General features: G+C 41.6%; 1 protein-coding gene across 3 annotated transcripts in view; it reads right to left on the bottom strand.

Annotated features, from left to right (window-relative positions):
- The window catches only part of LOC135539884 (SPRY domain-containing protein 3-like), a 63,225-nt gene that overhangs the window by 41,140 nt on the left and 3,053 nt on the right, over window positions 1-19,032 (bottom strand). For all 3 annotated transcript variants that reach the window (XR_010455672.1, XM_064966080.1, XM_064966079.1), the window contains exons 3-6: window positions 18,084-18,159; window positions 16,265-16,389; window positions 12,967-13,102; window positions 12,454-12,639 (exon numbers count right to left, since the gene is read on the bottom strand). Coding sequence is in view for 2 of the 3 variants with exons in the window: in XM_064966080.1 (XP_064822152.1) it covers window positions 12,454-12,639; window positions 12,967-13,102; window positions 16,265-16,389; window positions 18,084-18,159 (523 nt within the window). In the remaining variant the exon portion in view is untranslated. The remainder of the gene's footprint in view (window positions 1-12,453; window positions 12,640-12,966; window positions 13,103-16,264; window positions 16,390-18,083; window positions 18,160-19,032) is intronic.

Raw genomic sequence — 19,032 nt, 5'->3', positions numbered from 1 at the left:
CCAGACAATGCAGTAATAACCAGCGAGAAATCTAACCTAACAATTCAACAACAACTACCTTATACACACACAAGTGTAAAGGGATGAAGAATATGTACATAAAAAATAAATAAATGAATGATGGTACAGAACGGCATAGGCAAGATGCAGTAGATGGTATATAGTATCATATAGCTATCAAACAAGCGAAGCATCAGTATAGAGACAAAGTAGAATCTCAATTCAACGGCTCAGACACAAGAGGTATGTGGCAGGGTCTACAGTCAATCACGGACTACAAGAAGAAAACCAGCCCAGTCACGGACCAAATAACTAAATAACTTTTTTGCCGCTTTGAGGACAATACAGTGCAACTGACACAGCCTGCAACGAAAACATGCAGTCTCTCCTTCACTGCAGCCGAGGTGAGTAAAACATTTAAACGTGTTAACCCTCGCAAGGCTGCAGGCCCAGACGACATCCCCAGCCGCGCCCTCAGAGCATGCGCAGACCAGCTGGCTGGTGTGTTTACGGACATATTCAATCAATCCCTATACCAGTCTGCTGTTCACCCATGCTTCAAGAGGGCCACCATTGTTCCTGTTCCCAAGAAAGCTAAGGTAACTGAGCAAAACGACTACTGGCCCGTAGCACTCACTTCCGTCATCATGAAGTGCTTTGAGAGACTAGTCAAGGACCATATCACCTCCACCCTTCCTGACACCCTAGACCCACTCCAATTTGCTTACCGCCCAAATAGGTCCACAGACGATGCAATCTCAACCACACTGCACACTGCCCTAACCCATCTGGACAAGAGGAATACCTATGTGAGAATGCTGTTCATCGACTACAGCTCGGCATTTAACACCATAGTACCCTCCAAGCTTGTCATCAAGCTCGAGACCCTGGGTCTCGACCCCGCCCTGTGCAACTGGGTACTGGACTTCCTGACGGGCCGCCCCCAGGTGGTGAGGGTAGGCAACAACATCTCCACCCCGCTGATCCTCAACACTGGGGCCCCACAAGGGTGCGTTCTGAGCCCTCTCCTGTACTCCCTGTTCACCCACGACTGCGCGGCCACGCACGCCTCCAACTCAATCATCAAGTTTGCGGACAACACAACAGTGGTAGGCTTGATTACCAACAACGACTAGACGGCCTACAGGGAGGAGGTGAGGGCCCTCGGAGTGTGGTGTCAGGAAAATAACCTCACACTCAACGTCAACAAAACTAAGGAGATGATTGTGGACTTCAGGAAACAGCCGAGGGAACACCCCCCTATCCACATAGATGGAACAGTAGTGGAGAGGGTAGTAAGTTTTAAGTTCCTCGACATACACATCACAGACAAACTGAATTGGTTCACTCACACAGACAGCATCGTGAAGAAGGCGCAGCAGCGCCTCTTCAACCTCAGGAGGCTGAAGAAATTTGGCTCGTCTCCAAAAGCACTCACAAACTTCTACAGATGCACAATCAAGAGCATCCTGGCGGGCTGTATCACCACCTGGTACGGCAACTGCTCCGCCCACAACCGAAAGGCTCTCCAGAGGGTAGTGAGGTCTGCACAACGCATCACCGGGGGCAAACTACCTGCCCTCCAGGACACCTACACCACCCGATGTTACAGGAAGGCCATAAAGATCATCAAGGACAACACCCACCCGAGCCACTGCCTGTTCACCCCGCTATCATCCAGAAGGCGAGGTCAGTACAGGTGCATCAAAGCTGGGACCGAGAGACTGAAAAACAGCTTCTATCTCAAGGCCATCAGACTGTTGAACAGCAACCACTAACATTGAGTGGCTGCTGCCAACACACTGACTCAACTCCAGCCACTTTAATAATGGGAATTGATGGGAAATTATGTAAAATATATCACTAGCCACTTTAAACAATGCTACCTAATATAATGTTTACATACCCTACATTATTCATCTCATATGTATACGTATATACTGTACTCTATATCATCTACTGCATCCTTATGTAATACATGCATCACTAGCCACTTTAACTATGCCACTTTGTTTACATACTCATCTCATATGTATATACTGTACTCGATACCATCTACTGTATCTTGCCTATGCTGCTCTGTACCATTACTCATTCATATATCTTTATGTTCATATTATTTATCCCCTTACACTGTGTATAAGAAATTAGTTTTGGAATTGTTAGTTAGATTACTTGTTGGTTATTACTGCATTGTCGGAACGAGAAGCACAAGCATTTCGCTACACTCACATTAACATCTGCTAACCATGTGTATGTGACAAAAAAAATTGATTTGATTTAGTACATATATACATATGAGATGAGTAATGTAGGGTATGTAAACATAAAAGTGGCATTGTTTAAAGTGGCTAGTGAAACATGTATTACATAAAGATGGCAAGATGCAGTAGATGGTATAGGGTACAGTATATACAGTGGGGCAAAAAAGTATTTAGTCAGCCACCAATTGTGCAAGTTCTCCCACTTAAAAAGATGAGAGAGGCCTGTAATTTCCTTCATAGGTACACTTCAACTATGACAGACAAAATGAGGGAAAGAAATCCAGAAAATCACATTGTAGGATTTTTAATGAATTTATTTGCAAATTATGGTGGAAAAAACGTATTTGGTCAATAACAAAAGTTTCTCAATACTTTGTTATATACCCTTTGTTGGCAATGACAGAGGTCAAACGTTTTCTGTAAGTCTTCACAAGGTTTTCACACACTGTTGCTGGTATTTTGGCCCATTCCTCCATGCAGATCTCCTCTAGAGCAGTGATGTTTTGGGGCTGTTGCTGGGCAACACGGACTTTCAACTCCCTCCAAAGATTTTCTTTGGGGTTGAGATCTGGAGACTGGCTAGGCCACTCCAGGACCTTGAAATGCTTCTTACGAAGCCAATCCTTCGTTGCTCGGGCGGTGTGTTTGGGATCATTGTCAAGCTGAAAGACCCAGCCACGTTTCATCTTCAATGCCCTTGCTGATGGTAGGCTTTGTTACTTTGGTCCCAGCTCTCTGCAGGTCATTCACTAGGTCCCCCCGTGTGGTTCTGGGATTTTTGCTCACTGTTCTTGTGATCATTTTGACCCCACGGGATGAGATCTTGCGTGGAGCCCCAGATCAAGGGAGATTATCAGTGGTCTTGTATGTCTTCCATTTCCTAATAATTGCTCCCACAGTTGATTTCTTCAAACCAAGCTGCTTACCTATTGCAGATTCAGTCTTCCCAGCCTGGTGCAGGTCTACAATTTTGTTTCTGGTGTCCTTTGACAGCTCTTTGGTCTTGGCCATAGTGGAGTTTGGAGTGTGACTGTTTGAGGTTGTGGACAGGTGTCTTTTATACTGATAACAAGTTCAAACAGGTGCCATTAATACAGGTAACAAGTGGAGGACAGAGGAGCCTCTTAAAGAAGACGTTACAGGTCTGTGAGAGCCAGAAATCTTGCTTGTTTGTAGGTGACCAAATACTTATTTTCCACCATAATTTGCAAATAAATTCATTAAAAATCCTACAATGTGATTTTCTGGATTTTTTTCTCTCATTTTGTCTGTCATAGTTGAAGTGTACCTATGATGAAAATTACAGGCCTCTCTCATCTTTTTAAGTGGGAGAACTTGCACAATTGGTGGCTGACTAAATACTTTTTTGCCCCATTGTACATATGAGATGAGTAATGTAGGGTATGTAAACATTATATTAAGTGACATTGTTTAAAGTGGCCAGTGATACATTTTTACATCATTTTTTACATTATTAAAGTGGCTGGAGTTGAGTCAGTATGTTGGCAGCAACCACTCAATGTTAGTGGTGGCTGTTTAACAGTCTGATGGCCTTGAGATAGAAGATATTTTTCATCTCTCGGTCCCTGCTTTGATGCACCTGTACTGACCTCGCCTTCTGGATGATAGCGGGGTGAACAGGCAGTATTTTTGCTATTCAAACGGTTATTACGATGACCGAGGTCATTTGGCTGGCCAATTACTGTCATCCAAAATTACATGACCGTCACAGCCTTACTCATAGCCTGCATTTCCCGCCTCATTATTTTCCTCACTCTGTAGTAAAACATAGCGAAAGAAACAACAACAGTAAACCCCTATTGTTCGTCAACAGGTAATCCTCAGATTTTTTTCCCGAGTAGTTTGTCTATTAATAGACTGTGTTGAATGAGGGCATCTTTTCCAGCCCTGCGTTCTACCAACACACTGAATCTGCAGTGAATGGCCCCCCTGTACTGTTACTGTATCCCTGCATGCTCTGTTGCATTGGTGTCAGATTTACTGATTCCTGGAACCCCGTCCGACATGGCAGGAAAAGAGTAAGGTAGAGAGAGAATGAGAGAGGAAAGGATAGGGAAGGCCAATTCAGAGAACTGATATATGTTTCACCAAATTAGAATGACTCCCCTTGAACTAGTGTGCTAAAGAAATCAGTCTTGTTTAACCCATTACAATCTAAGCCCTGGCTAAGCCAGGGGTGGTGGTTCCACTAAACTATATGGAATTGTTTTAAGTAGGTCATACCATGGATAACTGCTATTTAATTTGGAATTTTAAGACCCCTTGAAGTATCAAACAACTTTTTTGAAATGTATTATTTGATGAAAATGTGTATTTGGCCTTAGCTATTAGCTCATACAAATGCATTGAATAACATATTCACTACATGGAACAACAGATAGTACCCCCCCAAAAAATCTAAAGGAAGTGTCTAAACAATCTCCTTATATACAGTTGAAGTTGGAAGTTTACATACATCTCAGTTTTTCACAATTCCTGACATTTAATCCTAGTAAAAATGTCCTTTCTTAGGTCAGTTAGGATCACCACTTTATTTTAAGAATGTGAAATGTCAAAATAATAGTAGCGAGAATGATTTATTTCAGCTTTAATTTCCTTCATCACGTTCCCAGTGGGTCAAAAGTTTACATAAACTCAATTAGTATTTGGTAGCATTGCCTTTAAATTGTTTAACTTGGGTCAAACGTTCTGGATAGCCTTCCACAATCTTCCCACAATACGTTGGGTGAATTCTGGCCAATTTCTCCTGCCCACTAATTTTCTATAGAATTGAGGTCAGGGCTGTGTGATGGACACTCCAATACCTTGACTTTGTTGTCCTTAAGTCATTTTGCCACAACTTTGGAAGTTTTTTTATTTATTTTATTTTTATTTCACCTTTATTTAACCAGGTAGGCTAGTTGAGAACAAGTTCTCATTTGCAACTGCGACCTGGCCAAGATAAAGCTTAGCAGTGTGAACAGACAACACAGAGTTACACATGGAGTAAACAATTAACAAGTCAATAACACAGTACAAAAAAAGGGGAGTCTATATACATTGTGTGCAAAAGGCATGTGGAGGTAGGCGAATAATTACAATTTTGCAGATTAGCACTGGAGTGATAAATGATCAGATGGTCATGTACAGGTAGAGATATTGGTGTGCAAGTATGCTTCGGGTCATTGTCCATTTGGAAGACCCATTTGTGACCAAGCTTTAACTTTCTGACTGATGTCCTGGGATGTTGCTTCAATATATCCACAAAATTTTCCTTCCTTATGATGCCATTTTTTTGTGAAGTGCACCAGTCCCTCCTGCAGCAAAGCACATATAACATGATGCTGCCACCCCCGTGCTTCACGGTTGATATGGTGTTCTTCGGCTTGCAAGCCTCCCCTTTTTCCTCCAAACATAACAATGGTCATTATGGCCAAACAGTTCTATTTTCGTTTCATCAGACCATTTGTCCAAAAAGTACAATCTTTGTTCCCATGTGCAGTTGCAAACCATAGTCTGGCTTTTTTATGGTGGTTTTAGAGCAGTGGCTTCTTCCTTGCTGAGCGGCCATTCAGGTTATGTCGATATAGGACTTGTTTTACTGTGGATATAGATACTTTTGTACCTGTTTCCTCCAGCATCTTCACAAGGTCCTTTGCTGTTGTTCTGGGATTGATTTGCACTTTTCGCACCAAAGTACATTCATCTCTAGGAGACAGAACACATCTCCTTCCTGAGCGGTATGACTGCTACGTGGTCCAATGGTGTTTATACTTGCGTACTATTGTTTGTACAGATGAACGTGGTACCTTTGGAAATTGCTCTCAAGGATGAACCAGACTTGTGGAGGTCTACAATTCTTTTTCTGAGGTCTTGGCTGATTTCTTTTGATTTTCCATGATGTCAAGCAAAGAGGCACTGAGTTTGAAGGTAGGCCTTGAAATACATCCACAGGTACACCTCCAATTGACTCAAATGATGTCAATTAGCCCATCAGAAGCTTCTAAAGCCATGACATCATTTTCTGGAATTTTCCAAACGGTTTAAAGGCCCCATCAACTTAGTGTATGTAAACTTCTGACTAACTGGAATTGTGATAAGAGTGAATTATAAGTGAAATAATCTGTCTGGAAACAATTGTTGGAAAAAATCCCTGTGTCATGCACAAAGTAGATGTCCTAACCGACTTGCCAAAACTATATTTGTTTACAAGAAATTTGTGGAGCGGTTGAAAAACAAGTTTTAAGGACTCCAACCTAAGTGTATGTAAACTTCGGACTTCACCTGTACTTCCATTCATTCTTTCAACTGGTACCGGGGACCTTCAGACGAGTCTTGTGAGACCTGTGGGCGCACTAAAGCAAAACAACTGACATGTACGTGTTCGTGAAAATCTCGATTTTCGGGATGTCTTATAGTTTGACACCGCTCTGTCCTATTTCACCGCACATGTGGAAGTGCGACATCAGCAGATACAGTGGATTGTGACGCATCCAATGCAGACGATATCTCTATTTTGTTATTATGCTAATTAGATTTCCACTGACTTGTTTTACATTCTTATTCTGGTCATAGAGCTTCAAGTTAATTTTCTGACATTTTCAAACCTCAAAATGTGGAGTCCATGCTGATTTTGGCATGAACTATCCCTACGTGAGTTAAGGGAAAATACCTATTGCCAGCCACTCCACTTCCTCTCAAAAAGCAAAGTAACCATCCCAATGATATGAGGAAGACATCCTAATGATATGAGAAAATGTTGTGGTTTTCCAGTGAAATCTTTAACAGTCTGTCAACCTAACCACAAAACTTCCAGCCCTGCTGTTACCAGGCAACCAAAGTGAACACTAAACAACCACACTAAACACCATTAATCACTTATTAGTGTCAACGATAAGAAAACAATGATGAAACAATGTGAACAATTAGGTGACACCTTGCCAACCCATGACGTTTCTCTTGGTTCTGAAGGACATGGTAAAGGGTTCAGTCAACAGAGGAAGACTCCTTGCTCTCATGTCAAAGTTCCTTCTGAAGCAGCAAGCATTCCAGGCATCCCACATCAGTTTTCCTATTTAAACAGACTGTGGTAATCTACAGGTGTGTTAACATAATCCCAGGTGTAGCTACAGTATGAAGGCTGCTTTCATAGAACCAGAGGGGCCAGACAGATGAGACGCTGCAGCCTCCAGCAAGCATGCCATTGCCAACACCACCAGGCAGGTCTCCACTCAGCAGTTACCAACACACACATAAACACTCAAACACACAGACTGAAACAGAGACAGATACAAACACATAAGGAAAGTCTTCCGATATCAACAATGGCATACTACTTGAATAAAGCAATGAACTGGGCATGCTTTCTAAGTAGTGTTGTAAGTTAAACCGAAACTTCTGTACTTTTTAGATACAGGAAAAAAAATGGTTCAGAGCTATAATTTTTTAAACTTTTGGTACTTCTATCATGCAGTATGTGTCTCAGATCTTTACTGATTGAGAGGATCGAGTCTGTCTGCCAGAGCAGCTGTTGTCCCCTTTATAGCATGAGAGCACCGAGCATGTTCCACTTACTCATTGTTAGCTCTAGCCTAGAGGTCTTCACAGGTTCAAAAAGTTGGACCTGGGTCTTTCCCACCCGGACCCAATACGCATAAATACAATTTTAAAATCTAATCTCCGATGTGGAGGCGATTAAAATAATTGAGAAAATAAGTGATGCTAGTGAAAATATGGTAGTGGATACGCCAAAGCCTGTAGTAAATGTTTGCTGCCAGACAAAATATACCCTGTGTGTTAAAAATATGGATTTTGTTGCGTTCATTGTCACAGTTATAAACTGTACGGCACAAGTCTCAAAGAAGTTGAAAAAAACTGGACATTATTGTGGCTGCGGCAGAAAAGTTTGGCGCCGGAAGACCCACACTCCAAGGTTCCTGATTTTTTGGTCGTTTTCCTTCCATTAACATATATACTATATACCGAGGTATTTGAAAACAGCCACAAAATGTTTTTTCAACGTCGTCAAAACTATTTCTTCCCCCCAAGTTTTTCCAATACATTTGAATATTGATTGCAAATGGTTTAGTTATTACCTGCAGTCAACTCGTGTAATACCTTAGCAGATTGTGTTTTTCATTTCACCTGTCACATCATTTACGCCGGTCACGTGTTTGTTCGTAAATAGCACAACCGGAGCTGGTGAGTCCATAGCGTTCTATATCTATCGGTCTCTATCGAGTCTGTTGTGTGGCGCACATGAGGTGATGAAGTTACATTTATATACAATTCACTACTAAATGTTTGCCATCAGTTATCTTATAATGGCTTTCCGCCAGAAGTCAAAGCTCTGGATTAGTTATTTTCCCCCTGCGCTTTCCACTAACATTTTTTTTTTCTGTTTGTTTCCCATGTACACAAGCTGCTCTTCCTTCAGAAAAACATGCATGACAACTTTGTTCATTTGCACAATATCTCTCATTCACTTTCACTTATAAATATCCACACTCACAGAAAATGACATTCGGTAGCTACTAGCTATGCTTCTAAAACTTTATGAGCTGGATTTTCCTGTTTTTGCAATTCATTTATGTTAAATTTTGCACATTAGCATTTAGCTAACAGCGTCTATGTGATTCACTATTAGTTTGTGCAAATTCTATAATGTCGGTAAAACTGTAAATCCCATATGGCAATATGAAAATCTGGATACCACCCAAGCCTAATACCCATAACATGATGAAGCCACCACTATGCTTGAAAATATGGAGAGTGGTACTCAACAACATGCTGTATTGGATTTGCCCCAAACATAACACTTTGTATTCAGGACATCAAGTTAATTTCTTTGACACATTTTTTTTTGCAATATTACTTTAATGCCCTTTTGCAAACAGGTTGCATGTTTTGGAATATTTATATTCTGTACAGGCTTACTTCTTTTCACTCTGTCAATTAAGTTAGTATTGGGGAGTAACTACAATGTTGTTGATCCATCCTCAGTTTTCTCCTATCACAGCCATTAAACTCTGTTTTAAAGTCACCATTGGCCGTCATGGTGAAATCCCTGAGCGGTTTCCTTCCTCTCGGCAACTAAGTTAGGAAGGACGCCTGTATCTTTGTTGTAACTGGGTGTATTTATACACCCAAGGCTTAATTAATAACTTTCCCATGCTCAAAGGGGTATTCAATGTCTGCTTTTTTTATCCATCTACCATTAGGTGCCCTTCTTTGCGAGGCATTGGAAAACATCCCTGGTCTTTGTGGTTGAATCTGTGTTTGAAATTCACTGCTTGACTAAGGGACCTTACACATAATTGTGTGGGGTACAGAGATGAGGTAGTTATTCAAAAATCATGTTAAACACTATAATTGCACATAACTTATGTGACTTTTTACTCCTGAATTTATGAGGCTTGCCATAACAAAGAGATTAAATACTTATTGACCCAAGACTTTTCAGCTTTTATCAATTTGCAAAAATGTTGAAAAACATATTTCCACTTTGACATTATGGGGTATTGTGTATAGGCCAGTGATACAACAAATCTCAACTTAATCCATTTTAAATTCAGGCTGTAACATACCAAAATGTGACTTGTTTCAGGACAAGGCGTATGTTGCATGTCACTACTTCACAGGAGAGGCATTTGAACGTAAACACAAATGCCTTCTGGAACATGTGAACTTGCATGTACCTTAATGACACACTTGTATGCCATCTGTAAATATGACAAAAATTGTTAAATTATTTGGTTAGCCATGGAAAAAGACGGACTTCCCGCTAGCCGTGATTGGCTGAGATAATGGATGGGCTGGACATGCCGAAAGATGAGTTTGGATTGGTCTGCCATGCAGTATGTATCTGTATATAACATGAGCTGCTCAGTATGTGTAGGTAATACTTTCTACCGCATCTTTTTTGAAAGATATCATGAAGAACTCCAAAAGTGTTGCTAATGCTCTCCACTTTCTGGAGGACGATCGTGCCATGCTGACTCTCTCCGACTCCAAAAATGAATCAGAGAATGGGGAAATTCCTGATTTAGGTCAAAACATGTTCATTGAACCAGACATTGTAGTCTTCAGAAATAGCGATCAACAGTGTTGTTGTCACGGAAGAAGTTGACCATGCTTTGAAATCAGTGGAATGCCCGATGAAAGCAGAGTATGAAAGTGAAGGAGGGATACAATTCTGGCATTTGATGGCAAATACGCATAGGGAGTCAAAGAAAACACATTTTGTATAAAACTGTTGTATAAAACATGTATCTACGGATTACATCTTCAAACTAAGGGCAACCTTGGCATCCGTGACAGAGAGGGAGAAGCGTCCATCCATGTATACAGGTAAGAGAGTCTAGCTAGCTACATTTTCAGATATTAAACATTTTGAATTCTGTCAGAATGTTGTTTTCATTGTAAGTTAAAGCGTACTGTTAGCTAGCTAGCTAACATTAGCTGGCTGGCTCGCTAGTTAAATTTCTGTGTATGAAATGTGTAGTAATATTATTTGTATCTCAGAAATCATTGCTAGTTATTGCCTAATGTTAGCTAGCTAACATTGAACCTAGTTGGTTAGCTTTAGCTACCTACAGATTCATGCATGATGGCCAGCTATGACAGTCAGTTTGTATTGCTAGTAGTATGGGTTGGGATTATTGCCACATTCAAAACAACTGGGAATTAACTTCCAACTTCAGTGCTTTTAAGACAACTGGAAACTCGAGAAAAAAAACTAGCTCCAACTGAAAAATCGTTTTGAACAGTCAAACAACTCAGAATTCCAATTTGGGAGCCCCGACTTTCTGACCCGAAGACCACTGATTTCATGATTTGACCTTGTATTTTTCCAAGTTCCCATTTGTCTTGAAAGCACCATTAGGTTAATTGTTTAGCTAGCTAGCTAGCTAGCTACAGGTCTAAACAAAAGACTATTTGACAGATGATTACAAAACCCACCAAGTTAGCCGGGTGTGATTACAGTCATCAATTCTATTTCATGAACATGTATACATGGTGACCCATCCACTTAGTTAGATGTGGCTGGGAGGTGGTTATAGCATTTCTTTCACATGACCCATCAATTTAGACAGCTAATATATTTATACAATATTTATCTGGACACTTTCTATTTGTGATATTGCTACTATGCAAGTAACCATTTCACTGTACCATTTACATCTTCTGTATCCTGCATCTGACAAATAAACTTTGATTTTATTTCATATAGTGTGTGTTTACCAGAGACGTTAATGTGAAGAACAACATGACCTGCACCAAAGTCAGATTAAGATATAGGCCAAAGACTAGATAACATGTATTTGTGCTTCTACTTTCACCACTTTTAGTCTTGACATCTTTGGTTGTTTACTACACTACCTTACTCTGTTTAGCGCATGGCCTCACATGTGAATCGTTAAAAAGATGGGTGGGGCTTAAGAGGGTGTGAACGATGCTGAATGGGTGTAGAAGAGCTCTCCAGTAGGTGTACCAAAACATTCAAGGGCCATTTTCTCAAAAGTGGGGTTACAAGTTTAGCAACTTTCAAAGCAGAATTACTTTCCCGTTGTTCCTCAACTGCAGTGTATGATATACCATTTTCTAGCTCTGAGTCTCTACTTTTATCCAATGTCAAAAACACCATAGAAAACGTTGCTACATAAGACCGAATCGAGATGGTCGTTCACAGATGTGGAAAAAGAGGTGTGAATACTTTCTGGAGGCACTGTAGTTAGATTGCTAAAAGCAAAGTCAAATTGATTGCATGATTGTATAATTGATTCATTAATGCTTACATGGCTGTCTCTGAAAAATGGACATCAAACATTTAAAATGTCATGATATTGAACTCAAAAGATCCGTCTGGATCAAGTGCCATTTTGAAGTGATATCGTTATGATATCAGGTACTGTGATGGTAGCGAGTATCATGATACTAAACCTTGTTACCAGTAAATATTCTGGTACCGTGACAACACTAATTCTGAGTGGTATGCTAGTATGGACATTGGAACGTAATCATACCCTCTCTTTCTTCATACAAAGGTAGTTTATTCATAGTCATACACAATTTACATAATATGTATGTTGAGAAGATGAGGTGTAACATAATCACTACAAGAAGATCATGTGAATAACATTAATTCAGTATGTAGCCTAGAAGACAACAGGCAAGACCAGGTCCTTACCGTCCCGGTGACCCTGACGTCATGGAGACGCCCCCACTCGTCCTCGTGGCTGTCAACCATCATTAGTCCGTCCTCCTCCATCCCCCACTCAGCCTGCAGATCCAGCTGCACCTCCTCCCCCAAGGAGTGCATCCCCACGGCCGGGTAGAGTGCCTCTGGAGACCCTGGGATCACGACCGTGCCCACCTGGACGCAAACACAATGTTACTATGTCCGATGGGTGACAGATAGATGGAGTCTGGACCAGTCCAGGACCATTGAGTACTAGACCCAGTCTAAGACCAAAGCCTTGATCCTGACTGCACACGTGGTCTCACAAGTAAGACTACGAAATTAAGACTCAATCTCTGTGGCCCAATCTGCATTCATGGCATATGGAGGCGTTACATATTCTAGAGAATATAAATACCAGACTTAAGTAGGGTAATCTTTCTCCAATTATAGCAATATCTTGATTGTATGTTGTAGACCTACAGGTGTGTGGAAGAGAATAATACTAAGAGCTTAGCTTACTTCTTTTCCATTCTTGGTGAAGAGGACTGTTGTTCGTCCATCCTCCAACGACTCTAGGTAGATCCCACAGCCGATACGATCGCCACGGTTACATTTGGGCCCAAATTGCTGTCCAACAGTGTTCCCATTGTACAGCCTGTTGAATGGCAGAGAGAGATGTTTTATTGCTTAATTAACTCAGGAACCATACCTGTGTGGATGCAAATGTGAAGTTTGAAATGAAATAAGTTAGCTAAATGTGTAATTGTTAATGGGACAATTGCTAGTTATAACCATAATTAATTATTATTATTTTTTTTAAATTTTACCTTTATTTTACTAGGCAGGTCAGTTAAGAACAAATTCTCATTTTCAATGGCGGCCTAGGAACAGTGGGTTAACTGCCTGTTCAGGGGCAGAACGACAGATTTGTACCTTGTCAGCTCGGGGATTCGAACTTGCAACCTTTCGGTTACTAGTCCAATGCTCTAACCACTAGGCTACCCTGCCGCCCCATATTAGTAGTTTAAATGATAAAAAAAGTGGTGCACATTAATGTTACAAACGTATTGTTCTATTTATCGTTATCGCATCAATTCAAGCAATTTATCGCGATATGGATTTTTGTCTGTATTGCCACCCAGCTCTACCAAGCAGTGTTTCTCAACTTAGGTTGAATGTTCGTAAAGTGGTGCTGTGGACCGTTCAAAATAAATCTGTTGAGGAACATTAGTCCTATTTCTCTATTCCCTTCTAGAACATACCATTGAAATTATCTATATGCATTCTAAAGCAAATTGATGCTAGAATGCTAAGGTAGGCCTTCATTCAAAACTTTACAAATAAGAGATTTTAGAGTATGTACGGGATACACATGGTATACACCGTCCAATGAATTCCTTAATTGTAGGTTCCTTCTCGACAATGCAATAACAATAAGAAACAAGGCAAAAGTAAACATTTTGTCCCCAATTAGTTATGCAGAACCTCCACTTGGGCCAATTGGGATATCGCATGTAACTAACACATTTCAGTCAATTACTAAAGCTCCCGGCTTGGACCAATCAGTAAAAACTTGCAAGACGCATCATTCCCCCAAGATTTCATCTAACTCGGCCCTTCAAACTCGAACCAGTGCTGTCTGAAATATTGAGTGTGACTAACGGACAAATGAACGGACAGACGAAGACAGATCCACAGTCCCTTCCCCGGTTTCATAATGGGGGACAATAATACAAGATAGGAATACAAACATAAAGTAAATGGCTCAGTAGAATAGAATAAACATGTTAGTATAATACAGGAAGGTACAATTTATAGCCCAATATTTACACGTGTTTTGGGGAAGGGGGTTTGGGGAAAGGTGTTTAAATTGTGCAGTATTTACCAATCATAATAAGAGTCTGGTAGCTGCAGTAGTGATGCGTGTGAAGCTTGAATGTGCGTGAGTGCATGTTTGCTAAGGTGCGGAGAAGCAGAGCAGATGGTCAGTCCAGTTCAAGTGTTCAGCAGTCTGATGGCTTGTCGATAAAAACTGTCTCTGAGCCTGTTGATATCAGACCTCATGCTCTGATACCATCTGCCCAACGGTAAGGGAGAAAACAGCTCGTTGCGGGGGTGTGTGGGGTCCTTGATGATGCTGCGGGCCTTCCCCAGGCACCGTTTCGGGTAGATGTCCTGGATTATTTATTTATTTAACTAGTCAAGTCAGTTAAGAACAAATTCTTATTTAGAATGACGACCTACCCCAGCCAAACCCGGACGACGCAGGGCCAATTGTACGCAGCCCTATGGGGCTCCCAATCACGGTCGGATGTGATGCAGCCTGGATTCGAACCAGGTACTGCAGTGACGCCTCTTGCACTGAGATGAGGTGTCTTAGACCACTGCGCCACTTGGGAGCCCGGGAGCACGGTGGGTGGGAGCAGGGCCCCGGTGATGTACTGTGCCGTCTTCACCACCCGCAAGAGGGTCTTGCAGTTGTGGACAATGCAATTCCCATATCAGGCCGTGATGCAACCAGTCAGGACGCTCTCGATGCTGCAGAGTTAGTATTTGGAGAGGACCCAGGGTAACATTCGAAATTTCTTCAGCCGCCGTAGGAAGTAGAGACGCTATTGTACCCTCTTGACAAGACTGGTGGTGTTGTTGGTCCATGACAAGTCCTCGGTGATGTGGACGCCGAGGAACTTAACTGTTAACTCTCTCTACTGCAATCCCATTGAGGTGGATTGGAGCATGTTCCCTCCTCTGCTTCCTGAAGTCAACAATCAGCTCCTTTGTTTTGATGCCATTAGGGGAGAGGTACCACAATGCCAGTTCACTTACCTCCTCCCTATAGGCTGACTCGTCATTGTTGGTTATCAGTCCTACAACAGTTGTGTTGTCAGCAAACTTGATGATGGAGTTGGTGTCGTGCAAAGCCACGCAGTCGTGGGTGAACAGATATATTAGAATTAGAATTCCTAAAACCAGGTCTCAAGCATGGATTACACTTGAGGCCCATGTGATTTCCACAGAGATGGGTATGGCTGCCTTTTCCTGTTACGCTCCTTGCCTATGGAATAGCCTGCAGACTAGACTTAAACGTGAGACTCTTGTCCCCCTTGCTCATTGTAAATATTTATTGGAGCATTTATTTTTGTATTGCTTGTAACTGTTTCGGGTAATGCAAGTTCTTGTGCTGTTAGTAGAATAACCTGTGTGTAAATGAAAACTGTTGCTGTATTTTTTTATTATCTGTGATCGTTTTGTTTGCATTGTTTAGTTTTTTAAATCATTGTACCTAAACTGTATGTGTAAACATGTATACGCAGGGCCCAGCTGTAAAAGAGACATTGGTCTCAGTCTGTGTTCCTTGTTGAAATAAAGGTATAATAGTAATAATAATAGAAGAGGCCTGAGGACACACCCCTGGGGGGGCCCTCTGTTAAGAGTCAGTGTGGAGGAGGTGTTGTTGCCAATCCTCACAGCCTTTGGTCTGTCCTTGAGGAGGTCCAGGATCCAGTTGCAGAGGGTGGTGTCCAGCACACACTGAGGATGCGGCCAGGGATGCCATCTGGGCCGGCAGCTTTGTGAATATTAACTCTTTTGGGAGTTTTCCTCACGTCAGCCTCAGAGCAAAAGCACTTGGTCATCCGGAGCAGCGAGTCTTACGAATCGAGGGTAGAATATGTTAAGCTCGTCTGGTAGGGAGGCTTCGATGGGCACCACACAGCTGGATTTGCCTTTGTAGTCTGTGATAGTCTCTTGTTCTTGCCACATGCATCACGAGTCTGATTTGTCAAACATCAATTAAAGTTAAATTCAATTAACTTACTTGCCATCATCAGCGTGGTAGGCCACTGAGTGTGGGAGCCAGCCAGGCTGATGGTCCAGCTTGTAGTATTGAGGCACCAGGCCAACAGCAATCATCCCCCTCACCCCTGTGTCAATGATGGTCACCTGAAAACATCACAGACCACTTCACTTAAAAACCATAGCATGAGCAAGAGGTCCTAACATGCTCAAAAGTTCATATTTCCCTGTGGGGCTGGCAGTCAGACAGCTGTTCACGAGCACCTGCAACTATACACTTTCCTACTGACAGCAATTAATTATGACATCATACCTGAGGGCCGCTTAAGTAGAAGGAGTGCAATCAGAACACTGAAAGGTCGAGAGCGCTGAAAAGGGGAAACCATTAAGTCCTTCCCCATGACCTCACTAGCACCGCCCCTGGAATACGCAGCAGTCTGTTTCTCTGTATCACATTCTTAATCCCTTTCAGAGCTCCTTAATCCTCAGTCAGACTGGTATGGGCTGCGTCACAAATGGCACCTATGGGCCCTAGTCAAAAGTAGTGCACTCTAAAAGGAATAGGGTGCCATTTGGGACATAAAGACACTTGAACTGAGATGGACACAGGTCTGCTGATGATCGACTGAGGTGACAACTGACTGATAGGTGGTTGGGAAAGCACCCCCTGCCCACTACTAAATGGTCTAAGCCTGAAAAACCAAACATTTTCATATAAGAACCATGTAACTTGCAGTTACATGATTGATTAATAAAATCTGTGTTTTGGCAATGATCATCCTGAAAACGGGAATATTTCAGTGCATGTGTCAAAAAGTAGATAAGACAATAAGAAAAAGAATTACATGGCTTCAGTCTTCTGTTTCCATAAACAAGGTTGTGTTTAATTCACTCTAAGGTGTGTCCGTTAATGAAAAGCGGGATATGATTTCCCTTCCATGAAAGTTAAAGCAGGCGCGGGCGTTCAGTCAGACACTCATTATATCTGCCCAGTCAATCCTCCAACGCCATAGTGTGCATCCCAAATGGCACGCTATACCCCTATATAGTGGACTACTATGGGCACTGGTCAAAAGTAGTGCATTATAAAGGGAATAGTGTGCCATTTGGGACTCACATATGGACACCAGCAGGACTCCTTCAGGAATCACTCTACTTACCCACTCACTGTCCTGGCATAGCATACAGTAGGCTCAGGAAGCCAACACTAAACACCCGAACCAGACCTCTCCCTATCCCAGAATGTACAGCCAAGTCCTCCTTTCCTGAGCTTTACCAAAACCCAGGATGCTTTTTTACGAGTCTGCTGTCTTTATGATTTAGTCTGGAGGGACTCCTATTAAAAAAAGGTACTGGTGAATAACTGGGGAGTTATGTTACACACTGCATACTTTTACACTGGAAAAACGAACATGTTTGATCCATTTGTCAGATCATTTGTTAAAAAAAAAAGAAGGGTCCAAAAATAACAGTTTGGGTTGGTCTGAAAACTATTTTTACTTAAATGTGTCAGCTAAATTTAGCAGCTGTGCAGTTCTCTGAGGGCAGACAGCAGTTAATCTACAGGGTGTGACTGGCAATGGGCTCAGAATTACGATGCTCTTGACTTGAACTGTCAAAAGACTCGCATGTACGACAGTCGGCAACAATGTGGGAACAACAGGGTATAACAGTGTGGGAACACAATAGAGGCAAGAAACATCTTGACTTGACAACTTGTGTGATATGTCTGTCAAATTTGATTAATAGCTTGGTAATGTTAAATAAATGGACGAAAATTAACTACAAGACCACCAATGCCTGAGTCAGGGATACCTAACTAAATCTGTATTGGAGCTTACCTCAAAGTAGCAGTTTCCTTTGGATAACGGCCTTGGAGCCACGTAGCAGCCAACCTCATCTGAGTTCCCTTGGTAACTGTAAAAGAATTTCAGAAATGACTTTATATTAATCGTATTGTATTTGCAAATGTATTTGAAAGTATGCAACGAACATATAAGCGTATGCTACACAGCATACAGTAGTTCTTTAACTTGTGGATGGTACTGGTCATCCAAGACAGTGAGAGGCTAGGAGGACAGTGTGAAAGACAGTATGAGTCTAAAAGTAAACAATCTAGGGATCGTATCCACAAAGCAAGTAGAAAATGAGTCATAAGTGCTGAGAATATACATTTTACTGCTACTCTTATGGGTAAAAATGGAAAACTATGCATGAAGCCTCTTTAGTCCCTCCTAGTCAACATATATTTAGGAGACCTCATGAGCTGTCCTAACCAGTTAAGAATTACCAGCAGGTGTCTTGATAATAGAAAAATGCAGTGAGTCAGTGGTTCCTGCACCACATGAAATCGCAGTTGTTAAAGTTGCACTATGCAAAAATCGCTCTGCCATTTCCTGTTTGCTAATACTCTAATAGTTTGCCTAATTTCAGTTTATGTGACAAAAGAAGCTAGTATATCATTATACCATCTAAACAGCTCTGAAATATATTTTCCATAACCAAATATATTGTTGTTTCAGCTGTTTGAAGCTGGTGTACAAAACCGAAAGTAAAAGACTCAAAAACAAAACTTAAGAATGGGAAGCATAGAAATAGCTTGCATAGAACAGATCTATTCTGCACGCATATAAATTTGGCAATTGAAAGCATCTAGGGTTTTAGCCAGCTGATCCGACACCTTATGCTTGGCTACAGTTAACCCCAAAAATGTATTAAGAAACTGCGGAGCCGGCGCAAGATATGGCTTGGAAAACGTACCTCAATCCAGGGATGAGAAATGTGTAGGGA

Source organism: Oncorhynchus masou, chromosome 5 (assembly GCF_036934945.1).
Source record: "Oncorhynchus masou masou isolate Uvic2021 chromosome 5, UVic_Omas_1.1, whole genome shotgun sequence".
Lineage (NCBI taxonomy): Eukaryota > Metazoa > Chordata > Actinopteri > Salmoniformes > Salmonidae > Oncorhynchus > Oncorhynchus masou.
Note: the sequence above shows the minus strand (reverse complement) of the source record. Positions and strands in the feature narration are given on the sequence as shown.